Raw genomic sequence first — 26,420 nt, 5'->3', positions numbered from 1 at the left:
GTAAGTGCCGCACGTACCCCGCGCAGGCGAGGGCATGACAAATATAATTCACTGTCTGAATTTCCCTAGAATAACACAACTTCATAAAAACGCCATGTAGCAAAACATTCCCCGTGGCACTGTTTGGAGAAATGCCTTCACTTAACATCTTGACAAGGTTTACTGTAGCATCCTGTAGTCTCTGTTGACAGCACACACCAGAAATTAGAGCAGTGTATTCCATCACATCACTGCAACAATTTTCTGTAGCCATTCCACCTAAAAGTTGAGCAGCAACCCCATCTTTACCTTCCTTATTGCAAGCATGAATAATGGAATTAAAAGTGATTGAATCAGGTTGACACCCCTGAACTATCTTCTTTCCTTGAAGTAGTAAAGCTTTCTTGATACTATCCACCCAGCAGAGACCATGTATCATAAGTGTTGTTAAGCCACCAAATTCAACTCAGTCTCACTTTCCAACACCTCATTTCACTAATGGTGTGCATGAACTGTCCTCCTTTGCAATTTGGTTGACAACCATGCCTTCTCATCTCATCTAATGTCTCATGGCCCAGCCTAGACTTCCACTGTCACAAAGACGTTTTATTATTGCGTCAAATGAGACTGTATTTGGAGGGCAATTTTCATACAGCGTATTTCAAATAAGACGATGAGCATGATCAAACATGGACTTCCTGCAAAAAGCATCCAGCATGCTGGTATACACAACAACATTAGGTTTGCAACCACTGGTCATCATCTTGGTCCAGACAGCAATTTCCAGGCCTCCAACTTCTGAGAAACCATCAATAAGACTACTATAGGTATTGACATTTGGAGGACAGCCATTTTTTTCCATCCCACAGAGACATCTAGTGCTATCTTTAGATCTCCATTAAAGCAAAGACCATGGACAAGAATATTAAATGCAATGACATTGGGCATACATCTCTCTTGAATCATCCAGTTCCACACATCAGGAGCTTCAAGCACTCTCTGCCTTCTTCAGAAAACCTTTTTTTATCAATGATGCAGAAAGAGGATATTAAGACTATCACAAAAGCATGGTGATTATCACAGCACATAGTACAATTCCTGTGGTGCCAAGCATGGATGAGCCAAAGGAGATGTTGGAAGAAATTGAGTGAAAGACTTAAAGAAAAATATATATTCACCCTTTTCCTTGTACATCTATGCTACAATGATGCAAATTATTTCAAATTTTCATCCATAATCCCCAAGCCTTCCTCCATGCTGAAACATCACAATCAGTCTACGCATTATCACTTTTTTAACACATGCAACCCAATAGTTTAGCCCTTGTTAAAGAGAAAAACCAAAAATTTAGAGAACCAGCTACAGCTACAAGTATGAAAGCATTTATTAGATAAATCCCTATCTCACATGATTGTAGTCATTCTTGCATCCTCTCATATCAGCGCCCCTAGAAGTGAAGATAGAGGAACAAGGCTAGCAACCATTAAGTAATCATAATATGCTACCCTGCATGCATCCATGGATACTCAAAGCTTCCAAAATACACACATCAGATGATTGAAAAATAACCTAAATATCAAATGGAAAGAGAAATGAAAGATTCTCAGAAGAAAACACCATACAGAGTTTCTAGGATGACTGTCTGCAGAAAGCAGCTCCGAAAAAATATAACTCCAAAGCATTTTCTCTATAATTTTCTCATCATAATAAGGCCATATCTGCTACATACGATATTAGTGGCTTCGAGAAATAAGATTCATGACATTATAGAACTTGCAAGAAATTTTTATCAGCAGGAAAAACCTGGAAGTTGCATTCCTCACAAAGCTAAAATTAAAGCATTAGTCAAATGACTACAACCAGAACAATATCCATGAATTTTCAGCAATACAGTAGCCACCGAGTAAGATTAACAACCCTGACCCGTATGTGAAGTGAGAATACGTGCACGAAACCTTATAAAGCGAAGGAAAAAATTATGATAAGAGATATCCTATGTTAAGTTGTGATTTGTCCTCAAAGAAAATGAAACAAAAACACAAGCCATGATGTATATACTAGGTTTGGCATCAACCCGATTTGCATAACTTCAATTACGAAGGGCTCAGCCAGAGAAAACAGAACCCCCTGGGGATGATTACATTGAAAAAGAAACTATTGATCTGAGGCACAAAAAAAACAAACCAAAAAAAGAATGGTAAAATTGCCACTCTTCAGCCAAATTTGAAGACAGCAGGAGGGAGAGAGGACTTGCTAACTCCAAATTCAAATGCATGCTCTGTTCCCTCAAGAGAGCCTCGCGCACTCTGTGCTTCATCTTCTTCCTCGAGCCAATACCTCTCCAACATCTTTATGGTCTTCTCATAGATCTCATTGTTACCATGGCCCTGCAGATTTTCGATTTTATCCAAACCCTCGCAGTCGTAAATAAGCTGTGCATAAAGATTTATGCCATCGGTTTTACCCAGCTCCTTCTCTGTCTCGCCCACCTTTAGTATGTTCTCAAGGCCCTCAAGGCATACAATCACAATTCGAGGGTCTGGAGAGACAAGAAGATCACAAAGTGGCTTTATGCACCCTTGGCTCACCAAATAACTGCAAAAAATGCCATGAAAAAGCAATTGTTGTGAGAGAATGCCCAGAAGGTCAATCTTTTGCAAATTTACACCATATTTTTCTTCGTTTCTTTCTTTCTTTCGTGCATGTGTAGGTGTGGTGTGGCAAGCGAAGGTATCATATGAAAACTGAAAAGGCAGAAGTCTAGGAGCTGCAAGGTAACCTAAAAACCCCAAAAGAGGAAAGGAAAAAAGCAAATAGCCAAAAAAGTCAGCATGATTTACAAACATTACTCAAAAAGGAAAAAAAAAACAAAAGAAGGAAAAAAAGTAATGATGAAGATGCATCAAGAATAGAAAGTTCTGCCACAGTGGATGGAAGGTAATCATACATTGTTAGAAGGAGAAAAAAAGAATCATCTAAACATTTTTGATAGTAAAAGTATGAAGGATGTAATATACTTAGGTAAATTAATAGCACACTAAGTTATACATACTCATGTCTAAGACATGTCCGTTAGTCTTACCAGCTATGATCAAGGGGTAGAAGGTCAAGAATAAACACCTTGAGAAATTAGGACAGAGTCTAGATTTTGAGAATAAGGAAAGCAAAATAAGCATAAACAGAACAGCCCTATATCTTCTGAAGATGGAATAGACTTTCAGTATCCAGCTGTTTTCACCAATTTTTTTGTACTATGAATGCTAAACTGATGATACATAATCTTGCGGTCAACATCATAGCAGGCTAAGGCATTTTAGAACTGAAGGAAAAAGTAGAACCATACTGGATCTGCTCATCGGAACCCCCTGAGGTAGCATTTGATATAGCCCATGCAGCCTCTTTTTTGATATCGAACTCTGCATGTTGTAGTAGCTGTACCAGAGGACCAATGATGTTTGCATCAATCACAGCCTGAACATAAAAAGGATGCACATATAAATACTCAAATTATTTGTCCTTTTGATAGAGCTCAATATAGCAATAGATGTCAACTGTTTGTGTCGGTAAAGATAAATCAAAACAAATCATATGATAGCGTAGCCAGTATAGTCTTAGAGGCTAAGCCCATTATGAAAATACATTTCTTCAGTCAGACCTCAGCAAGCAGATAATATAAAAGAATCATGTGACAAAATATAAAAATAGTAGCTTACTACCTGGATCTGAGCTCTATTCCCAGCAGTAATATTTGAAATTGTCCAGCAAGCTTCTTTCTTTATGCTCTTTCTGTACTGTTGTGTGAGAAGCTGGAGCAGATTAGGTAGCACGCCATTGTCTATTACAAACTGTGAACATGTTTCACATCCTAGTCTTAATGATAAGATAGAGAAAAATTAAGAAAAGGGATAATCAATAAGGTATGGACAAATATGCATACAGAGATATGAAAGCTGATGCATGCTCATATGTGCATGTAAGCATGTATATACATAAGCATAACTTTAGCCAATAAACCGTGACCCAACTATTTGGTGTCAGCTTTCTAAAAGCGTGCACCATAAAGGCAGTTTTGGCACTTGAAACATGGTATCAAACTGATATGTATCATCGGAATCATCAATAGGTTTAAATAAATGGTCCAATTTAAATAGGTGAAACCAAATTTGATGAATCTTGCACTTAAGTGGCACCATTAACCCCAAAACCCCTCCCCTCAAGGAATCCTTTCCCCCACCTTGGGGGCACATCTGAATCCTGGACCTACTCTAACCAACTCTAAGGTCAAACAGCTCTAGTATTACTGGTTCTTGAGATATCATGGACAGTTGGTAGGGAATAAGAAGGTTGTGGCTTAAATCCCAATTAGGAGTAAGTTATTCAGCAGGTATCTAAGATACTCTAGTACCTAAAATACCCATCATTAGAGCACAGACCGTACAAGAAAACCAAGGGTCACTTGAATAAAGATAACACTTACTGATTTTACAAGTAGCATTTGATTGTTCAAACATAAGATTTTAATCATTTTCTACATGTAGCTATTATAATGCAAATAAGAGGGAAGAAGTATGATTAATACCACTCCAAAGTTCCATTACAAGCAATCAAGTGAAAACTAATCACTGGATATTTGCAAAGGCACCAAGGCCCAGGAAGTTCAATTCAGGTTTGCAACCAAATAGCGACTAAGGTTATGACTCCACCAAATCACCAAATCCCAGCATTTGAGTTCAAATTTACAAGATTGATGTTCAGGTCAGCAAGTTAGATTAACACATATCGATCTTCTCCAACAACTATGTAGTGATGCTATTCATTTTGGTGCCAGACAAGTAAATTAATTTCCACTTTCATCATTAGAGATACATGGCTGGTCTCATCACTTTGTCGTACCTCACACGTAATTAATTCTAGCGGTTTATTGAGCAAAGCCATCACCTCCAAGCATGTACTTTGTTACTAAACTCTAACCTATATCTGAACAGGCTGTGAGGGGAATTTGCACATTAACAATATCCTTCTTCGTAATGGGCATGAACATCTAACAGCAAACTACTTATGAAAGTTAATTCAATATTTAAGGAATCACTTTGATCCTAGTCTTAGATACAAAATATGTGAATGAATGATCTATCAGCAAGGCCCCATGGGCACTTTTCATGTAGTGAAAATACACAAGAAATCTGCAAGTATATGTTCCTTAATTTCAAAGGATTGAACCAAACGCCTATTACAGCTGAGAATAACACAAAAAACTGATCTCCCATCAATTCCCTGAAGTTGCAATGACAACATTCTGTTAAGTACTGAATGGACTGGCAAACCAACTTATTCTATAATTGAAAAGAAGCAGGAAAGACAGATACAACCAACTTAGACATGAAAAATAAACAAGCCAAAAATAATTTTAGCCTCTCTTTATTTTCTTGAATCTGTAGCACAGTTCATACCTGGGTCTGAGCATCATCACCAGTGACAATGTTCCCCACTGTTCTGAGGGCAGGAATGAGAACTGTATGGGGCTGATGACTAAAAGGAAATACAGATATGATCAGTTATGATGTAAGTAGAAAAAGGAGCAGAAAATGAAAGAAAGAAAGAGAGCATATGAAGACCGCATGAACCAAAGAAGTACAAAAGCTGATTAGCATCTTACAGGAGAAGCTGAACAAGACGTGGACAAACACCTGCTTCTATCACCGCCTGAATTTTGTCATTAGTTCCATCAGAAAGATAAGATAGGGCCCAACAGGTATCTGTTAGAACTTCTGCGTCAGTGGAATAAATAAGGTGCTGAAGTATCTGCAGTGCGGGCTTTGTCTAATATAATCAACCAAAAGAAACAATTAAAAAGAGCCAATGTACATACCAACAATTATAGATTTCTAAGAACAGTAATGGATATTTAGTATCTATCTCAGAAAAGGACCATTTAGTATAATTCCCAAACCTGTTCAAAAGATGCAGGCGGTTTCCCACGACAAAAATTAGACAACGTCCATGTAGCATTTCTCAGCATTGATATTTTTGAATGCTCATTTATCTGGGCCATTACCAACGGGAGGGCGCCATGACTCAGAACAAGATCCCTACAACTTGGCGAGTCACCAGCTATGTTACCCAAAGCCCAAACAGCCTGTTTGAAGATAACAAAAAATAGTTTTTCACTGATCTCACATTGCACATGAAAAGCAAGCGTCCATAGTGATTAACCCCTGCATCAGCATATGAGAAACAACGTAACAAATACAAACTAACCTGCTCTCTAACATCATCATTTGGTGAACTCAAAAGTTCCACAAACTTTGGAACAGCGCCCTGCTCAATAACAACTTGTGTATGTTCAGAGGTGCCCGAAGAGACATTGGTCAGTGCCCATGCAGCCTCGAACTGGGTGGAAAAAACCAAAATGCTAAGTTTATTGTCAACATTAAAAAGGGTCCCTCCCCAAATGAAATACGTAAAAAAACAGTTAAAACATACCTGCAGCTGAGGTATGTCATGCCTTGAAAGAAATTCCACAAACCGGGGGACAACACCTGCCTTAAGGACCTCTTCGATTGGAGGATTCCTCTCTACAAATAAAGTATGTTAATCATATATAACAGATAGACTCAGTTTCCTGATGGAAACAAACCATTTTGTCCAGCACTTATGTATAAATACCAATTGATAGAAGCTTCCTGAACTGAGTCGCCGCTTCCAACTGCATAGCAGCATTCTCAGACCATACTCCTTGTACCATTGCAGGTAGATTATCCAGCTGGCAGAACATATAGAGACCATCAACATCAAGAATATGGACAAAAAAAAAAACAGATAGAAATAAATGATAGTTATGCATTCTGTAAGTTACTAAAACAATCAACTAACGATAAAATCACCAAGAGACCAATGGGAGATTTCTGAAGTTGGACTCTATGTGATGCATAAAAATACATGGTGAATTGATTTTTAAAGTAATTTTTCTTGGAACATACAAGAATGCAGTTTAAATATTTGTGAAATTTAGTAGGTGTTTCCCATTTTGATGATGATTCATGAGGATGCCTGAAAGGTTGGGGAAGGGAGTTTCCCAGATGAATGGCCTTCAGATTTATGATAGTTACCACATATGCCACTTTGACCTTTATGCTAAAAGAGAATTAGGTTAGATTATAGGAGAATAGAGAAGTTTGTCGATATTAAACGTCTAAGTGCAGGTTAGGTTGCTTGGTGTCACGATCCCATGTTGACTAGTTAAAGGGGTGCCCCATGGGTTTATTAGCCTGGGCCGGTGCTCCTCTAAATAGCTTAAAGCTTTTGAATTGCGAGTCCATGATAAGTGGTATCGGATCCAAATCCAATGTGTATCACAGCCTTTACTAGTCATGTGAGCCCCTCAATAGGGCATATCACGTTCAAGGAGCACCGATAGGGTTGAGTAGGACTAGAGTCATAGATAGGCCCCTCTCTCGAGTAGGAGCCAACTATGACGAGGGCGTTATAAGATTGGGGTAGGAGATATTGTCATAGTTCCATACTGACTAATAAAAAAGTGCCATATGGGTTTATTAGCTGAACCAGTCCTCCTCCAAACAGCTTTAGCTTTTGGGATCTGAGCCCGTGACATTGGTAGAAAACATCTATAAACATATTCCATTACTTATCCTAATATTATTGAGACCAGCTTAATACAATTCATTGAAAGGAGTCATGTTTTGCATTACAATAGCTTCTTCATGATGTCCCTTGCGCTTTGACACTTTTTTGCGCCTCCAAAATCTTAGGAGATTCCTTTTATTTTTTTTCTTTTCACTTATTGCACATATTAGGTATGATATGCTTTCAGGGCGAGAGGTACGTCCTTCTCTCTTAAAAGTATACCACCATTTTAAACAATAAAATAAGCACAAAATAGGGCTGAAAATAGATCGGACATGGACAAGATACTAGTATATCAATATATGTATCCATGTTTTTAAACAAATACGAATACAAATATGGATATTACATAGATACCAAAATTAATAATCATTTTCATTCTAAACGAATACGGATATGAATCAGATAGGCACATCCATTTTTGTTCTAAATGAATACCGATATAGGTCGGATATTATTTACATCCATATTGTCTATTCTTAGAGAGCTTGTAAGAAATAATTATATATAAGTATAGGAATACATAAAAGCTGTTAATATTTTTAAATATTTTTAACAATAAAACTTTGAAAATATCATAAAGAATAAAGTAAAATATATTCATGTTTCATTTTTTATCAAAGAGAAAAGGATCTTTGTTATAAAATGATGATTAAAACATGAAATATCACAATATACATCAAATGATATTAATGATATTTGAATAAGATAAACTACTTATATAAAGTAAGAATCCATGTGGTGACCTGGTGGTTGAAGGCTTGCCATTCAAACCTGAGAATGCTAATTCAATTCCCAAGGTCATACAACGTATCAAATTTCTATCCGAATCCAATCCAATTTGGATATGCAAACAGATGTAATTGGATTATATCCAACCAGTTTCCAGCCCTAGCATGAAATAAGGTTTTTATAGTCAATAAACCCTATCTCACCCTGCCATTCACACAATTTAAAAAGAACTGTATAAACTGTCCATCAAACTATAGTACAGAGAAGCCAGTTACAAAATTCTATATCTAGTGCTGCATCTCCACCAAATTTTCCCTGTTGATATCAATCTTATCCCTCCCCAGCGTGCATATTATCGAAGTTCATCAGCTTAAATATTAAGCGTACATTGTAAAAGAAGAAATATCAACGCTTTACAGACGCATAAAAAGCTTATGATGTCAGACCAACGTGGTGATTTCCTCATCAAGATACAGAACGTTAAGCACAGAGAACATTAAAACTACCACTTTTCTCAAAAATAAACCTGCTTTACGCTCAGGATCTAATGGAGATTGCCTCAATCACTATCAAGCTCAACAATTTCAAAAAAGTTGCGATTTTGAATGCATAAAGAGGTCCAAAATTCGATCTTTCGGGGTCAAATAATCCTAGAGAGATTCTCATAAATCAACTCCAAATAGAACGGCAAGATCCCACCAAACAAAATGCCAGGAAGAACAAAATAGGATCGAAATCGTAGGCAATAAGAAAAGGATCGAGCAAAAGGAAGAGAAAGCACCTTCTTTTCGATCCCGGAAGGGGCCTGGGAAGGCGTCTCCGTGGCCTGCTGCCCAGCCTGGAGGAGACCCTCCCGCCTCTTCTTGAGGAGGTTGTCCTCGCGCTTGTTCTTCCTGATCTCCACCAGGTTGTCCTCCCTCCGCCGCCGCGCCTCGTCGGCGTCAACTCCCGCCTTGTACGCTTTCTTCCTGCCCTCCATCCGCGTCGTCGGCCGCAGAGACATCGCCTCCCCTCTCTCGCGCTCCCTCTCTTGATATCGAAGTCCAACCGAAGGGGGAGAGAGAGAAGAAGAAGAAGAGAAAAGGAGAGCTTTCCTTTTCTATGGCCTTCGGGAGTTCACTCCGGAAGGGTAGTATTTGAAGCCAATCAATGATTGGGACCAGGGAGTGGGGTGGCGTCGGATAAAAATATTTGAAATATTAAAGATTTTTTAAATTGTTTTTAGTTTTATTCTCGACGCGCGTAGCCTCTGCCTCATTCTTTATCAGATGGGTTAGTTCCTTCAAATCCAGTCCCATTGGGCCGATTGCATGGGCCAAAATTCTTTCATTGGTACACCCATGGGGTGGTTTAAAATAGCAACAAATCTTGTTCTTGCTTTTATTATCATCAGCAATGAGAATTATCAAGGGAAAATTCTTTTTTCACATTTTTTATCCAAATATATTTTAAGAAAGATGTGAAAATGAGAGAAAAAGAATATCTGATAGCTATGATTAATATATTATTTGAACTTATTTTTTTCATTCCCCTTGATCTTTTCTTTTTATCAATCTCTGTAGAAAGGCTATGCAAAGAAAGATATAGTGAAGGTTGGCTATGAAATCAGAAGCGAGATTGTTTATTTATGAGCAAATATTCATCGAATCCAGATTTGATGCTTCCTCTCCCATTGAAACGTTTATCTTTGATGCATATTGTGATCATATCATTTGAAGTGGATATTTTTCGTATCTGTTAATTATATGACATATCTCATTTGAAGTGGATATCTTCTTGATTTTACATTTAAATCTTACTCGTAAGTTTATTGAAGTGGATATCTTTTCTTTTTTTTTGTCAAGAAATATCATGTCATATTCCCCCAAATCTCGCTATTTATATAGTGCCCGTTCCTTGCATTTCATGCGTGCTAGTCCTATTTGTTTCAAGCTCACCAACAAATATATAATATCACCATTTACATGATGCTTATTCCTTGCATATCGACTCCTACAAGTTTTTTTTTTAATCGCCATATACCCATGCTAATCTTACACTATATGTTATTTCTTTTGTATAACAAACTATATCTTTTATGTTATGCTCACACCAATCATTCGAAGTAATCTATATGTGAAGAAACAAATCCTAATATTTAGCATCATACACATTTAACATGATATGGATGAGCATTAGTAAGCAATGCTAGCAACAAATATTGAGCAAAACATCCTGAAGTTCATGTTGATATTTCAAATTGGAAAAATAATAAGGTGACAAAAAAATATGATAGAAAACTTTCAGTGGATTCTTGTGTCACTCTTTTCTTCTTTTTTTTGGTACATCACTCTTTCACTTGTTTCCTTGTCGATTGCTCATATCTTTCTCAATTAGTGATTTTTGGCGAGTGACGAGTGCACCTTTTGCATGAAATATATATTATCCTAGTATTGCCATTTTACGTTACATATTAATAAGCTAAAACAACAGCATAAATTTTAGATCACTAAGCATAAAACTAAGACATGTCTGGCTTGGTTGACTTTGGCATTTTATTTTGCCTCATTATGAAACTATTTAATAATTTATAATTGTGCAACATCCGAGTCTAGTTGCTATGAGTTACTTTGCATGTGGCCCAACTATAGATGTTTGATTGTTGGAAAGTTGCTCTAATTGTAAGCAATTGAGTCAACTTCTGGAACACACCACAATATTAATTCAAAATGATTAACACATTAGCTACATGCTAGCTGAATGATTTTTTAAAATAAATATTTGATTATGTACCAACAAATAAGATATTTGATTTATTAAAATATTAATTTTAGAAGAAATTTTGGTTCTTAAGAAACATTACTTAATATTAAAACACTCTATCCTTTGCCCTCCTCCAGGCAGCCCTTTCCACAGGTCATCCCTTCTATGACTAAAAATCTTGACATGGGGCTGGCTCCAATCCTAAATGTTACAACTCTTACGTCAGAGATGCGTTGGGCTTCGGTCTCAACAAGGTATATAACATAAAATTACTCAAAGGTGCACCTGTGCATGGCTTCTTCATTTTGGAGGACTTTTTAGCATATCCCCTTTCTTGCACTAGAAAATGTGTAAGAGAACTACAAGATCCAATGTTAATCATTAATATTTCTTTTCCTTCAGCTAGTTATTAAAAAAGTAGTTTTGCAAGTTTATCTAAATTGTCTGCTACGTGAACTGAACTAGCATACTAGAAATGACTCATTAGCACCAGTAGTTAGGTATGTGACTTGAGTTTAGCTATCCTCTCCTTTTCAGGTACTGTTTTTGATGTACCACAACTTCTCAGGTAGCATGGTACTGCAGTTGGTGGTTTCCTTCATATTATAATAGAATGCTGCTAACTAGTTCTATGTTAAACAGATGATGTGGCACCTTAATTTCTTTGTGGCTTAAAAATGATTACATGCTGTATTACATCTGCCCCACACACACTCTTTTCACCCTTATGGTTTATGGTGCACTTGGAATTCTAATTTGCAAATATATACAATGGGCTTGGATCAGTGATTGGCTCCTTTCAGGTCAGTACTCTAAAAAGTTTTCTCCTGGTCTTTTGACTTAATCCTCTTTGTTCCTTCTAAATGATGAATAAGGTTCTCAAGCCACTCATATCCAGGTTAACTAGTAGGAGCTGATAGGATATATTAAAATCATCATTTGTTCCAAAAACTTAAGTTGATAGAATGAGTTAGATTTATTTATATATTTTATATTTTTTTACACTGGTGGCAAAAAAAAAAAAAACATAAAGCTCTAGTGGTGGGAAAAAGGGAGTCATTCGCTCTAATATTAGTTTTATGGGGTAAACTCACAAACATGAAAAGAGAGAAAACTACAAAGGAGGAGAAATTAAAAGAAAACTTTTATTAACCTTGGCCACAGCACATACCGAAGAGAATCAACAGATATTTATTGTAGTAGCTTTACAAATGATAAGAACAACTAAAAGATAAATATCTAAAAGGTAGACCTAATCAACTTGGAAAGATTTTCATCGATATGTGATTGTGAAGACTTCTAAGCCATCACACCATTGCGTTTTAAAACAAACAAAGCCCGACATATTAGGATTGGTGTGGTAGCCTGCGGAGAATTTTAAAACCCACCAGGGCCCAGATTTTTTTAAAAAAATATCACCATGTTTGAAAAGGAACCAGGTGGGACCCTCTCCTCTCGAAACATAACCACGCAACTGGAAAATTCTACATCAATCTGTGTCCCCATTCCCATATAAGATAAGCACAATCCACCTACAACGCATCATGTATCCTCTTTAGATATCTAGAGAGATGGGGAGGACCCTGTTATCCTCGCCGGTGTCGATGTTCCGATGGCCGGAGTTCGACCTATCCAACCTCACCAGAAGCATGTCGTGGTCCATCTTCCATTGGCCGGAGTTCGACTTTTCTTTCTTCACTCCAAGCTGGCCGGATATCAACTTCTCGCCGATCTCGATGGTCGACAGCATCCTCTGGACCTTCGTGACCGCCTTCGAGTCTGTTGCCTTGGTTGCCATGCTGTGCTTCTTCTTTGTCTTCTGCGGTTGCACCATATGAGGCTATTGCTAGGGGTGCAATTAATCTTTACTCGGCGAGTTGTAACTCACTGTCTCAAATTCCGGAGATCAAATGATGGATTTTTCTTGCTTTGCTTCCATTTTTCTTTCTTTTCTTTTCTTTTCTTTTCCTTTCTTGTTTCCGAAAGCACCATGGGAGCACTGGCCTTGAGTTCTCCGGTGGTCTTGCCGCGGGATAATGGCAAACTGGTGGCGGTGACTAGCGGATAGGAGTGTTAGGTGGCGCCCGACCGAGGTATGTGGCACGTGTCGTGGACTCGTGGGAAACATGCCTAGGCTTGTTAATCTCCTCCACATTTCGTTTTTTGTTTTGTGAGCTGTTAGCCTGTTACTTTCTGACGCCTGTCGTACATTATTATGATGGTATCAGTAGACCTACTCTTTATGGGTCCCATCAAGAGGTACTTCGGATCCTGATTTTGTGTTCAGGAGTAGAATTTGGAAGCAGCTCTAATCTATCAGTGTAACGTATTGGATCAGATAGGGTGTGAATTGGAATGGTTATAATTTTGTATTGAGTTTGGTTTGGACAGGTTACCAGAGATTGAATCTATGTACTCCACAAATGCTGTAAATTTAATTGACCATAAGTGCCCAACTGTGTTCATGACTCTTGACAGTAAAGCTTGGAATTAAAGATGTTGAACCGATGCATAGAACAAGTTAGGCTTGACCTCGGTGGCAAGATCCAACCAGCACTCACTCGTGTGCCTCTTCTTCTTCCTCATCTCTGGTTACACCATATATAGACCACTGAAAGGATCTCAAACCCTAGACTTTGAGATCGTATAACAAAAATCTTTGCTACAAGACCAACGCCCAGTGATTGATGTGTTAGATGGGATTTTTTTTTTTTTTTTTTTGCTTTGTTGCCCCCACATTTCTTGTCTTGTTTTGAAGCTGTTCGTATCACCAGTTCTTTTTTTATTTTTTTTTGGGTCAGTGATTGATGCCATTGATTTTGCGCGCCGAGTGTCCGCGGGCCCACACGGAATGGTGATTCGAATTTGGGAATCGACGCTCAACACACGGTCCTCCATCTCCATGCAGTAGAAGCTGTTGAAATTTTCATGTACACAAATAGCCAACGATATCAGTTGAAGTGAATGAATTAAGCGCAACAAGAACAATCACATGTATATTCTTCAGGCCATCTAGCTGCGCTTTTAACAGTCATGATGATATCATGCAATGTAACTAAAACACAATCAAGTTTCATTGCCTTAGTTTATAGCAAAAATTCAGATAATACCAGCGTCAAGAAATATAAAAACTATATATATATTCCAGCAAACATCGAAGTAAGTGGTAAGTGGATAGAGAACCTCGATTCATTTTACTAACAAGAGTTACAGTTTTTTCTTTTGAAAAAAGAAAACATAATGAAGGATAAATATTGCACCTTAGCAATTTGCTTGCAGCTCGTGATTGTTTCTTTGTGTTGACATTCTCAGTTTAAGAAGAAAAACAGACCGAAAAGATTCACCTATGGTTGCAGGGTAGATTGTGAATACCAGCCTGGCTCCTTTATTGAAGTCAAGGACTACAGTAACATCCAACGATACTGATCTATAGAAGCTTAAATCCATTCTCTAAGTCCACAGCATCGTCGATCACTTTAGCTAAATTCTCTGCTTCTCCAAGATAGGACTGAGGAGCCAAATCCAAAAGAAGTGACTTGGTCTCCTGGGGCAAATCCAGACCTTCAGTGAACTCTCTTATGCTCTCCTTGGTAACATCCCTTCCTCTTGTCAACTCCTTCAGCTTCTCATATGGTTCGGGAACAGCATGCCGCCTCATAACCTGCAAAAACGAAAGCAGACACATCCCACCAGGGAATTATTATGGTCATCCTGAAACAAAGCCAGGAGGGTAAAGAAAAATTCCCTGGTTAATGCAATAGCTTTTATCAGATTAAGTTTCACTATGATAAAGAGCGTGAATCCAAAGAGAAGTCTTAATAAATGGAATAAGGTATTTCCAATTCTTAACTGCCTCCTGAAAGGATTAAAAATGAGGTTCTAATAACAGGTAGAAAAATGATTTAGTTTGGGCTGCAAGACAAGTTAGAAACAGCAACTTTGTCCATGTCCATGTACAATGTCATTAGCATGAAGTGATACAACAAATCCATGGTGTAATATCCAATAATAGACTAGATAATTTTTGGGAAAAAAGAAAGAAAATGAATTCACAGAGCTGCAATATACATTGTGTTAGCCCTCCCGCAACACCCCTACCCCTACAAACCCTGGTGAAGGTGCAATCTGAAACCAGGCCTGTGGTGCAACCACCAAGAGACTTAGCTAGCTTGGTAAGCTGGCACATCCGAACTGACTTGTTTCAGCATTTCAGATTGTAAACATTTTTTTTTATAACATGCTCATTAAATAAGAATAGAGAGGGAAATTGATGTTATTAAGACCATAAAAACTGCCTTTGGCTGTTCCATAACACCACATCACCTAAACCAGGCATCACGAACTCACTGCTCATGAGCAGATACGGCCTTAGTTACCTGAGATTACCAACAAGGAGTAGCAACTTTAACCTATCTACCGAAAAATGAGAGAGTTTGATTGAAAATCTGTAGACTTCTTATATGGAAGCCATGCAAATTTTCACCTGCATAGATAGAAAACTAGTTTGCTAATCATACCCTTGGTTAACATGCCTAAATCTTACCCAGACCTATCAACACCTGTCATCAACTTTACTCTGCTTTACAAGGATAGCAGGCCTCTGCATCTCATTTGATTTATTTGCTCTGCAAGTATTTATGGCAACCTTTCTGAAACATGTTATTACTAAAGGAACATCTAACTGCCGCATTATATAAAATCACTTATCATCTCCTGACCATGCTGAAGGGGCTAACATTCCAACAGACATTTATCCAACAATGAATCAACTTAAATGACAATAAAAATTATATTTGAATTTACAATATCTATGCCTATATGTGTACATGACTATATGCATATAAAGCAGCATGATGCTTACAGAATATGGGTCCAATTTTAGATAATCCATATTTTTTTTTGAAAGTGATTGAAATGATCTGTCTGTGCAGCTCAATGAATCTCAGGAGCTATTTGGATCCCTGCAGGTCAATATGCAAGAGCAGTCCAGCCCACCTATTTGGCCGCCTGCATCTCGAATGCTAGAGGTGGAAATGCAGCTAGGCTGCAAATTGGGGCTGAAATACAACAGCTTGACCTGCGGCCAAAATGGGCACAGGACGAGCTCCAGCCTCTCAACTCTTCACCAAAATGCCTCCAAGGCTCTTGTCACATGATTTTCACCTCCAAAACAAGCATCCGAGGCTGCTCTGCCACTTTGATCTCTCTCTATTCCCCCTCACTTGCGACTTCTCCACCCACCCTCGACTCCATCCACATTTCGATTCCAACCGCTCAAAATCAACCCCTTCATCTCCCCCACCTCCTGCCTGACCCCCTTCCCCCTTGTCACTGCTACTCCCTCCCCCACCACCATCGCCCATCGCCAACCCCTTCAGCCCCTCGCCTCCTGCATTGGCCTCTTTCCCTCTATCGTCATCACGCTCTCCCGCCCCAGCCCTCCACCCTTTGCCTTTACCCCTACCCTATCACCAGCACCATCCAAACAATGGCACCGGAGCCCCTGCAAATGGATTGCCCATAACTCTGCTGCATTACGGCACCACCCAGAGGGCTCTAAACAGCCCCTTAGTGTTGGTTAAGACATGGGATTTCTATTTGATATTCGCAACTGCGGACATTGAAGCCATGAAGAGAAGTAGGATCCTACATCTCACTATAGCAAGTGGCATGTCTTGTGTTCGTGTGTATTTGTGGATAATGTCAGGTTATATTACAAACCTCATTCTAATAATCTTATTAGTTACTTGTATAACTTAGCTATCATCAAGTCCCAAAATGCTTCATCTGTATAATGGAATAGGAGCATGGATCATCTAGTTCCATTCGGGATATAAATGTTGAGTATACATATAAAATTAGAATATCTAAGATAAAAGAGGCTATAAAAAAGATGAAAATAGCTTGGACCTGATGAAATCCCTGTTGAGATTTGGAAGTATTTAGGTAGCGTAGAATTAACTTAATTGACTAATTTATTTAAAGACCAAAAAGATGCATGATGAATGGAAGAAGAGCACCATAGTACCAATTTGTAAGAATAAAGGAAATACTCAAAATTTGTCTAACTACCATGGTGTCAAACTTACGAGCCATACTATGAAATTTAATAGACGGTGATTGGGCACAGATAGAGATGTGATAAAAAAATATTAGAGAACCACTTTGGTTTTACGACAAGGTTGAGTATGAAAACTATTTTTCTCCTTTAGAGGTTAATGGAGAAATATAGAGAAAAAAGACAATAGTTTCATAAGGTTTTTATTGATTTAAAGAAAACATATGATAAAATCCCTAAAAAAGTCCTATTGTGGGTTTTAGAAAAGATAGGAGCTTTACTTAGATATATTAATGTGATTGAAGGTATGTCTAATGGAGCGATTTCTAGTGGAAGAACTACTGGTGGTAATACTAGGGATTTTCCAACACAATGGGTTTTGTACCAAATATCTGCTCTAAGTTTGCATTAGTTATGGATGAGCTTACTAGGTATATTTAGGATAATATCCCTCGATGCGTACTATTTGCAAATGATATAATCTTAGTGGAGAAACTAAGATGGAATTAATTATAAGTTGGAATTATGAAGGAGTGCATTAGAATTTAAGGATATTAGGTAGTAGGACCAAGACATAATACATGGACTGTAATTTTAGAAAAATTAGAAATAGAGATGAAGGTGGAATTGAAAATTGAGAATCATGAAGTTTTTAAGAGTGATTAGTTTTGGTATTTTGGATCAACTAATTGTAACAAAGGAAAAATTGAAGAGGATTTATCTATAGGATTCAAGCAAGTTAGTTAAAATAATGAAGTGTAACTCAATATTTCGTTATCATAGGACACCTACCAAGTTGAAGTGAAAATTCTATAGGATAGCCATACAACTAGCTATGCTTTATAGAATAGAATGTTGGACAGTTAGAAAAAGATATGTGCACAAGATGAGTGTGGCTGAAATAAGAATGTTGTGATGAATGTGTAGTAATACAAGAAAATATAATAAAAAAAATCATTCGTAGAAAAGTAGAGGTTGCACCAATTAACTGAATTAGATGATTTGGGCATGCATAACGTAGGCCAAGGGATACACAAGTACAAAGAAGTAATTTGATCCATAATAAAAGAAAAGAGCGGACCAAAAATCATATAGGATGAAGTAGTAAGGAATTGATATTGCTCCATCTTTCAAAAAATGTGGCCCTAAACAATGCAGAATGGAGGAAAAGGATTCATGCAGCCGACCCAACTAGTTTGGGATCAAGACTTAGTTGAGTTGAGCTGAGTAAGGATCCTCAAGTGCTGTATATATTCAGCGCAGAAAACAAATCCATATTTTCAACACTTTCAAATGTAGTAAATCTTCCTTATCTTAATGGAAACTTATATGTGACTAAGAGGTGTCTGTGCATGATAATAATGAGATGAGTCCAGTTATAATTATTTGTCAATCAGAAAAATTTATTGTGATAAGATAGCTGATAGAAATATATATTTATGTATCCATATCCAGCATTTTGTTTCATTGATAACATGGGTGATGCTGATCAAATATTTAATGAGTTGGATTATTGCAAATGCTAAGTGGTTATCTCTTGATAAAAACCGAACCATCTATGTCAATAGATAATGATAATGATTGAGAACATTGGACACTGTAGCTACAATTCTAAATTTGCTTGATCATAAATAAATAAAAAAAGTGATATAAAATGTTACCGTTTGTATTGGTTCAGCAAGGACCTCCCATGTCTGCTCCAAGTCTTGATTTAGTCGAAATTCGTTCACCTGCAAACAACGAAGGATTATTTCTACATTGTGCTAGACTAATTCAAAAAACAAGTGTTTCATAGAATTGAAAGATGCCCCAACAGGTTATTCAAGTCATTCAAGAAGGAGCATATAATAAATAGTTATGTTCTAGGCTATTGCATGGTTGGCCACTAATGGATGCCAAATAATACACCTGTAACAATTATTAACAGTTAGAATAATATATAAATGCGATCATTGGAAGTACAACAATTAGATCCAAATTAGCGTTTGCTATCTGTGTGTGTATCTGCATGTGCAGGCACACACATGTATGCATGCATGCATGAGCAGGGGCATGTGTAAGCATGCAAGACTGCACAGAATGCAAGCATAGAGGCACATACAAGAAATTTGTAAAGCATACATGTACCTCACACATATTGGAAAAATCTTTATTAGATTAATGGACATTAAGAGTCAAAGTTCACATGTTCCATTATGCTTCAGTAAAACAAAATTTAATATTCAACAATAATAAATAATTTGACTATCAAATATGGGTTCATCCATCTTAAAGTACAACCTGTAAAGATTAACCCAAGGAAGAGGTGCCACTGAAAATGCTCACCACTAGTCATATCACTACCCTCTTATTTGAACATTCCATAACACTAATGGGGAACTATATGTCCTCTTAACACAAATTGGTGTGCTTGCCATTTATGCCAAATGATAGGGTGTTGAACAAGGGATGCATACGGGGGATTAGATGTGTCAGCTGCATGATGTACATTTCTACCATAAGGGATGTTTTAGATTTTTAATAAACACTTTATGATACACTATTGACGTTGTACTAGGGAACTAGTCAGCAAATTGGTGTGTAGTGCTGTTTATTACATGACCAGAACATATAAATTATGAAGTATCACCAAAGCCAGATTCCAGAACATAGTCATAAAAACAAAGTACAAAGCAAAAAATCACAATATTAGTTCAGTTGATAACCAGATCATTAAAGCATAAGTCTAAATTTCTCAATCAGACAAAATGCCAATTGCTTACCTGTAGCTTTTTAATTCCCTGTAGTGAACTTCTATAAGCCAAGAGAGAATACCCTAGGCCAACACCCAAATTCCTCAAGACAGTTGAATCGGTAAGGTCCCGCTGTTAATCATTGTAAACAGTAAGAATTACACCACTCCGTAAAAATTGACCAATAAAGCTGTCTTACCAAAGTGAAAAGAATAGGTAACGAACCTATCCTAAAATTGATGAACTGGACACAGTCTAGAAGGTTTAAGCTAATAACAAAGTCTACAGACAGGAGCATATGCCCAAAACATTTGGTAGCTCCAGATTATAAGACACTGCCAAAATATAGCTCAAGGAACAATAATGCCTATTTCTCAGTTTCTAATGTCTGTTAATTAAGAATAAAGAATGGAGAAAGAGAGAAGATCATTTAACAATACCTGCATGCGTGAAATGGGTAACTTCATGCTAAGGGCAGATAAAACAGCATTAGCCAAACATAGATTACCCTCGCTATTTTCAAAATCAATAGGATTGACTTTATGAGGCATAGTGGAGGAACCAATTTCACCAGCCTTAGTTATCTGTGTAGCAGATTAAAGGATCTAAGTAAAATATTCATGGGAAATAAAAAGAAGATTAACAACGTAGGGGCGTGAGTAGCAAAAGAGATACCTGCTTAAAGTAACCCAATGATATGTAGCTCCAAATGTCTCTGTCAAAATCAAGCAAAATGTTGTTGAACTGGGTGACTGCATTGAAAAGCTTTGCAATATAGTCATGAGGCTCGATCTGCATATGAAAAAGCAACCAATTAACTCAGGATGATAAATGCAGTATGTGGACTATATTAAGGAATAAGGATGATGCAACCCCTTTTCCTGTAATGAAGGATGTCTGGATGGGTTTACATGAAAGGCCTAGTCCACCTCCTCAGCGCTATGAGTAAAGCAACTAATAAGGATGAAGTGTTGTAGCAGTGAAAGCTCAACAATGTACAAAGCCAACTTGGGCCATTCACAATAACAATAGCTAGTTTGGCCCACCTAAAAACGATGACACCGCAACAAACAAGGCAAGACAAAGGGCAGCGCATCTTATAATTGCCTCAAGCTCATGCAACCTTTCCACACACACACAGAGAAAATGGGAAAAAAATAAGGAAGTTAAAAAAAATGGATGAGCCCACATTTCTGTGATGTAGACAACTAGGTTGGAGTTGTAAGAGTTGCTGTTTGAGAACTGAAATATCTGAACAATAATTTGTAGATTAGATATGGTTATCATTAGAGTAAGAATCATTCATCTATCCTTAAAATTGTTTCACTCATGATAATTTCGAGAGGATGACTAATGCATTACCTTTTTGGCAAGCAAATTCCCCTAAAGTCCTAGAAATTGTGTAAAAAAATGAAAAACATGAAGTGAATGACACGAATAACAAAAGGAAAATCCTTAAACACAAAATATACAAAGAAATGGACAGCAAAATATACCTGTGTTACATAAGGGTTGAAATTTATTCCCAAAGATCTCACAAACTCTGCTGCTACTCTTGGCCAGTTGACATTAGGATATGCAACTTTGTGGGCATTGTAGTTCCCAACCGCACCAGCAAACTTTCCCAATATTCGAACTTCAGCGAAAGTCTTTCCTAGCTCACTTAGTCTAACAGCAAAATTTGCCATTTCCTTTCCCAAAGTAGTAGGGGATGCTGGCTACAAGATGACAAAAAAAAATTCATAAATTACAAAACATGTTTAGTCGGGTAAGCAAAAATCTTCCTTACAATAATTATCACCTTGATCAGCAAGCTATTCAATCTACTTGGGGAGATTGAACAAGTATTATGTCAAAATAGAGTAATATTTTAACAATTAGAGATCTCAAAGTTGAATGTGTCAACAAACACTTTCTGAAGGACATCAAATTGAATTCTATTACAGTACAATTTCTATGTTTCCGGAGCCCATCAAATTTTGTATGTTGAAAAAACTCTATTGCATTGGATCTGATAATGTTATAGGGAATATGTTCACAACAATCCTGCTTGATCAATTAAATCGGTTGGACGAAGAATATTTTGCATTATGTTTTTCATGTATAGGATTGGCCCTCAAATTGTAGCTAACATGATCATGTTTTTTTAGTTTGGAGGGAAAGTGCGTGAAACCCAATCTTCTTCTCGTACGATGAAGTAAAATGTATATAAGTTTATATGTCATACATTATATATATGGCGAGATAGGCATTTCTTCTCCTCCATAAGTTTTTTGCAAGACATTCCATTAATGTTACAAATGACTTGCAAAATTCTACTGCTATTACTATTACACTTTGTATTTTGTTTTAGCTTAGTAGGGAATGTGCTTATAGACATAAACACATGTTGTTTTAAGGAAGGATTCAAGTTAACCAGAATTCATTTTCTTTGTCTTTGACAACTATTAGATTCACCCAAATAGTGCCTGCCTGAGGTTCAGACCCTAACATCTAAGAGTAACAATGTCATTGCAGACTTAACAAGTGAGCCACAATCTTATAGCTCAAAACTGTAGCATGAATCTGCTGTTCACTAGGTATGTCTACTGGCTGGAACATTTTTATTATTTCTTTCAACTCATTTGCTCTGGTAAGTAGCGCACCCCCCCCCTTCCCCCTCCCTTCCATTAATACCTCTTCTAATATATACGCCGCAAAGACAAGATCAACGTTAGTTGTTGAAAGCAAAATTAATGTTGATTTTCGATTTTTTAACATGAAAATAAAACTGGCACTCTCAAAGAACCAACGTAACAACATATGCAAGAAATTACTCTCTTATCTTGAATGATTAGCATACCTGCCCATGAGTGCGAGACAACATAGGGACATGTGCATTCTCCTTTGCCATGTCACGTATAGTTTTGCATAATTCAATCATAACAGGGAATATAACAGTGTTGCAAGCCTCTTTCAATGCCAATGCATGGGCTAGGTTGTTTATATCCTCAGATGTACAGGCAAAATGAAAAAACTCAAGCACCTGATAGAAACGAAACAATTTAATATCAAATTACAGAGAAAATTTTTTAAGCCATTTCAGTTATTAAAAGAAAATAATGGGTAACATATCTTAGTTTTTTTTTTGTTTATGAGATAAATATAGACATTTTATAGAAAGTCAGAAAGCTAACCTTTGCTACCTCTGGACAGGACTTACACCTCTGTTTTAAAAAGTACTCTACTGCCTTGACATCATGATTGGTCACTTTTTCAATTTTTTTCACTTCTAGGGCCTCATTTATATCAAATTCATGAATTATTCTTTCCAAGAAAGATTGAGCATCGCTGCTAAAGCTTGGGACTTCTATGATTTCCTGAATTTGAGAAAGTTTCAGCAACCATTTGACCTGCAAGGAAGCCAATTCAACACCATTTAAACAATGTACATACCAAATTCAAGAAGTGCTATTCCATCAAGCTACACTGTTTATACAATTCCTTCTTCCACATTCATTACAGGATATTGAGGAAGAATAACTAACAAAACTTCAAACAGAACTCTAGAATCTAGAATCTACTATCTATCACTTCAAAAAGAAAAAAGAAAAAAAGAATAGGTAACGATTATTGCCTGATAAATACCGGCAATAGCCAATGAAACTTTGAGAAATTAACCTGATGTTTTCATTGCATCAGAACTCAGTTCCGTCCCTAGAATATCTTAACATCAAAAGCTGAAATATTTTGCTGTTTGCTATCTAACAAGCCAAAGATCACTGAAAGGTCCTAAACAGGTCATAAATGAAAGCAATGAGGTATACATTGCAAATCCTCCTTAAAAGGACTTTGTTGATCATCATGCATTATTGTGTCAATCAAGTTATATCTGAATTAGTGAGAGATGCTGCCTGTCAAAAATATTAAAACCATATTTTTCCCTTCTTAGTGACTAAACTAGATTCTAGACCACTTAAAATAAAACACTATAACCAGCAGTCTATTTTCTAAGAATAAAAAGAAAGGTAATGGCAAAACTGCCTCAAATACAACAAAGACATGGCTTTATTTAACTAATACAGTAGCAAAAATGTGGAGGATTATGAGATAAGATAACCATTAATCGCAATGCCCTTCTAAATCAACGATTCACTTGGAAGAAGAACAATTGACAAGGAAAAACAAATATGTACGAAGCTGTCAGCGCTCCAAGATACTCAAAACAGAGAATAACACCACCAAGCTACAAATACACCACCATCAACAACCAATACTCCGAAAATAAATCAGGTTTTAACAATTATCTCACCTCGACTATAACACGATACCTGATTAACCCATACTCGCTGAAGATTGGCCGCAAATCTTTGACCTTTTGCACATAACGGCCATCCAACGGCGACAAATTCATCAAGCTGAACGATTCCATGTCTGCAGTCTCTTCAATATGGGTCTTCTTTATCTAAGAATTAGAAAAATAAAAAAATAAAAGCCTCCATGAACAATTTATTTCAATCATGTTGCTAAACATACAGCAAAACCTAGACCCGTAGGTCATGCGATACATTATAAGCTCGAAAAAACAAAGAGTTTTTCCTATAAGATTTGCTATTGGAGATTTAAAAAAAAAAAGCATAAAGTTTCAATCCGATTATAAAAACATGATTTTCTTTTAATCAAAAGAATTGTATAGATAGAAACAACCGCTTCTGTTTGTGAAAATTCCACAGAGAACCGGGAAGAAGGCTTACCTCAGCCACGGGCACACTGGGATCTGCAGCCAGAGAAGCTCTGCAGCATAAATTGTTGGGAGCAATAGATGGACACGAAGCGATGGGAAAGATTGGGAGCCGCGCCGATCTCGGGAGGCTCGAAGAAGAGAGAGCGGCGAGGTATGGCCTGCCGCAGCTGAGAGCCACGTGGGCTTCCATGGATGGGGATCGGAGTGGAAATCCCCCTGGGATTTGTAGAAGATAGAAGGAAAGCTTCTTGTCTCCTCCGAGCGACTGCTCTCAGGTGTTTTAGGGCAGAGGCCGTGGGAACCGGGTGGAGGGATGAACCGGAGCGGGAAAGTCCGCTTTAAAACCCCAAAATTTTAGGAAAGCCACATAGCTCGTCTCGATCGGCTCTTGAACCGATCCCGCAGGAGTTACCGCCCTTTCGGCTTCAGGGAAGCGAAAAACAAAAGGGGACCTGGAAATCATTGATTTTTCTGATTGGTTGGCAAAAAAAGGCAGTTTAGTTTAATAATGATGGAAATTATTAATTATTATGATTGGTTGGCTTGATATTTGATTTTTTTTTTTTTCCTATTGATTGGTTTAGAATTTCACGAGTGATGCTCCTTCAGTGTCCGAATGTTAGATCCACCGTATCAAATTTGATTCCTCTCGCATTGAATTCAATTCTAGATGAATTGTATCCCTCCCCCTCCTTCCATTTTTTTTTTTTTCATTGTATCTCTTCATTCTAATTAAATTAGAAAATTTTTTAATATTTTTTAAAAACTAATTTTGGGGTTTCTTGTTTTCTTTGTTGTACAGAGGCATTTTTTGTTTTTGTAATACTTTATCATGGGTATTTCGGTTCAAAAAAAAATTATAAATCAAAATAGCTTTCCAACACATGCTAAAAGTGATTTTCCGAAGAAGCTTCATTTTAAAGTTTTCTTGCAAAGCTAAAAAAACTTTTTGATTTTTTTAGCAAACACTTTTATTCCATTCAAAAGTACTTTTGGAATGTTAGAAAGTGATTTTTGATCCACCAAAAGCTCTGCCAAAGAAGACCTAAAATCATAAAGTGTAGCTAATTAGAGGTGAAAGCCAAAGATCTAAAGAAGTTTGATCTTGTAGTTAGCAACCTTGGCTCCAATTAAAACAACGCTATATTCTGGAACTCCTTGGAACCAAATTGAAGGGTTTGATAGCGACAGCAAAGCCGAACGAGCCAAACTCTGAAACAATGGCATGAAGTTCACCATTAGTATAGATTCAATGGTTCAATGTTCACTGTTTGAAAAAAACCCGACTATCACAGTTCACCATCAAAACCAGGAGGATCCAAATCTAATAGACCTTGAAAAGCCAATCGATGGTACCTAGGTCATCGTCAAAAAAAAAAAAAAAAACTTTTGGAAGGCTTACCCATGAAGCAATCAAAACTAAGATGGACTCCATTATACATGAGTTTATCCTGCCAAACATCTGGAGAGTCTCGAGCATTGTTCAAGGATCATGGAGCTGAATCCAATCTCGAAGATGCAGATCAAGGCATTTGACGGTATCACCATCAGATGGCATCCGATTGTTAATATAATTAGTTCAACATTATATCGGTCTCATTAGATGGCATTCGATGGCAATATAATAACCGTCTAAACCCTTTCGGGGTAATTAGTTCAACATCAAAAGAAAATATCTTCTAAAAGCTCAACAATGGTGAGCTTACTTTTGACTTACTTTCAAATTTTGAGGACGTAATCAATCCTATTACTGGTAAGAGATCTCAAAGTCCATAAATACTCATTATGTATCCCCTGTATTCATCAATCA

At 37.2% G+C, this 26,420-nt stretch overlaps 3 protein-coding genes and 1 long non-coding RNA gene across 6 annotated transcripts; 2 read left to right on the top strand and 2 right to left on the bottom strand.

Moving 5' to 3' along the window:
* Window positions 1-1,955: 1,955 nt before the first annotated feature.
* Window positions 1,956-9,491, bottom strand: LOC103701018 (importin subunit alpha-4-like). Of its 2 annotated transcripts, XM_008782946.2 has the most exons (10): window positions 9,137-9,491; window positions 6,646-6,742; window positions 6,463-6,554; window positions 6,238-6,369; window positions 5,930-6,115; window positions 5,636-5,799; window positions 5,430-5,508; window positions 3,696-3,824; window positions 3,323-3,450; window positions 1,956-2,574 (listed from the first exon to the last, which is right to left on the bottom strand). In XM_008782946.2, exons 1-10 carry the CDS (start codon window positions 9,356-9,358, stop codon window positions 2,193-2,195), a joined length of 1,611 nt encoding a protein of 536 aa, XP_008781168.1. In that variant the 5' UTR covers window positions 9,359-9,491; the 3' UTR covers window positions 1,956-2,192. The 2 variants fall into 2 exon arrangements, with proteins under 2 accessions (XP_008781168.1, XP_008781167.1); XM_008782945.2 differs by having other exon boundaries at window positions 6,238-6,554.
* A 1,750-nt stretch (window positions 9,492-11,241) lies between these two features.
* On the top strand, window positions 11,242-12,089 carry LOC120110177. Its single transcript, XR_005510952.1, has 3 exons — window positions 11,242-11,351; window positions 11,635-11,665; window positions 11,740-12,089. It is a non-coding gene; the product is annotated as an uncharacterized LOC120110177 (long non-coding RNA).
* A 127-nt stretch (window positions 12,090-12,216) lies between these two features.
* LOC103701017 lies at window positions 12,217-13,347 on the top strand. Its single transcript, XM_008782944.4, has one exon. The coding sequence runs from the start codon at window positions 12,669-12,671 to the stop codon at window positions 12,933-12,935; it is 267 nt and encodes an 88-aa protein (XP_008781166.1). The 5' UTR covers window positions 12,217-12,668; the 3' UTR covers window positions 12,936-13,347.
* A 369-nt stretch (window positions 13,348-13,716) lies between these two features.
* Window positions 13,717-25,018, bottom strand: LOC103701015 (adenylosuccinate lyase-like). Of its 2 annotated transcripts, XR_603121.4 has the most exons (11): window positions 24,621-25,018; window positions 24,179-24,331; window positions 23,064-23,279; window positions 22,730-22,912; window positions 21,384-21,605; window positions 20,563-20,679; window positions 20,328-20,471; window positions 19,918-20,019; window positions 18,817-18,885; window positions 14,358-14,758; window positions 13,717-14,011 (listed from the first exon to the last, which is right to left on the bottom strand). XR_603121.4 is itself a non-coding variant. In XM_008782943.4 (10 exons), the coding sequence occupies exons 1-10, from the start codon at window positions 24,798-24,800 to the stop codon at window positions 14,525-14,527; spliced, it is 1,620 nt and encodes a 539-aa protein (XP_008781165.2). In that variant the 5' UTR covers window positions 24,801-25,018; the 3' UTR covers window positions 14,150-14,524. The 2 variants fall into 2 exon arrangements, 1 of the variants encoding a protein (XP_008781165.2); XM_008782943.4 differs by lacking the exon at window positions 13,717-14,011 and having other exon boundaries at window positions 14,150-14,758.
* Between the last annotated feature and the right edge of the window lie 1,402 nt (window positions 25,019-26,420).

The sequence above is a fragment of the Phoenix dactylifera genome, chromosome 3 (assembly GCF_009389715.1).
Source record: "Phoenix dactylifera cultivar Barhee BC4 chromosome 3, palm_55x_up_171113_PBpolish2nd_filt_p, whole genome shotgun sequence".
Classification (NCBI taxonomy): Eukaryota; Viridiplantae; Streptophyta; class Magnoliopsida; order Arecales; family Arecaceae; genus Phoenix; species Phoenix dactylifera.
This window is presented reverse-complemented; position numbering and strand designations above follow the sequence as displayed.

What these genes read in the sequence shown, in the direction of transcription:
- LOC103701018 (XM_008782945.2), bottom strand. Translation starts at nt 9,358, where the DNA reads ATGTCTCTGCGGCCGACGACGCGGATGGAGGGCAGGAAGAAAGCGTAC. An exon ending in ATGATGATGTTAGAGAGCAG is followed by an intron (nt 6,116 to 6,237) that starts GTTAGTTTGTAT and finishes ATCTTCAAACAG; the next exon opens with GCTGTTTGGGCTTTGGGTAA. An exon ending in GGTTCCGATGAGCAGATCCA is followed by an intron (nt 2,575 to 3,322) that starts GTATGGTTCTAC and finishes CATTTTTTGCAG; the next exon opens with TTATTTGGTGAGCCAAGGGT.
- LOC103701015 (XM_008782943.4), bottom strand. Translation starts at nt 24,800, where the DNA reads ATGGAAGCCCACGTGGCTCTCAGCTGCGGCAGGCCATACCTCGCCGCT. An exon ending in TGTCTCGCACTCATGGGCAG is followed by an intron (nt 21,606 to 22,729) that starts GTATGCTAATCA and finishes GTCATCTTGTAG; the next exon opens with CCAGCATCCCCTACTACTTT. An exon ending in TCAACCCTTATGTAACACAG is followed by an intron (nt 20,680 to 21,383) that starts GTATATTTTGCT and finishes TTTCATATGCAG; the next exon opens with ATCGAGCCTCATGACTATAT.
- LOC103701017 (XM_008782944.4), top strand. Translation starts at nt 12,669, where the DNA reads ATGGGGAGGACCCTGTTATCCTCGCCGGTGTCGATGTTCCGATGGCCG.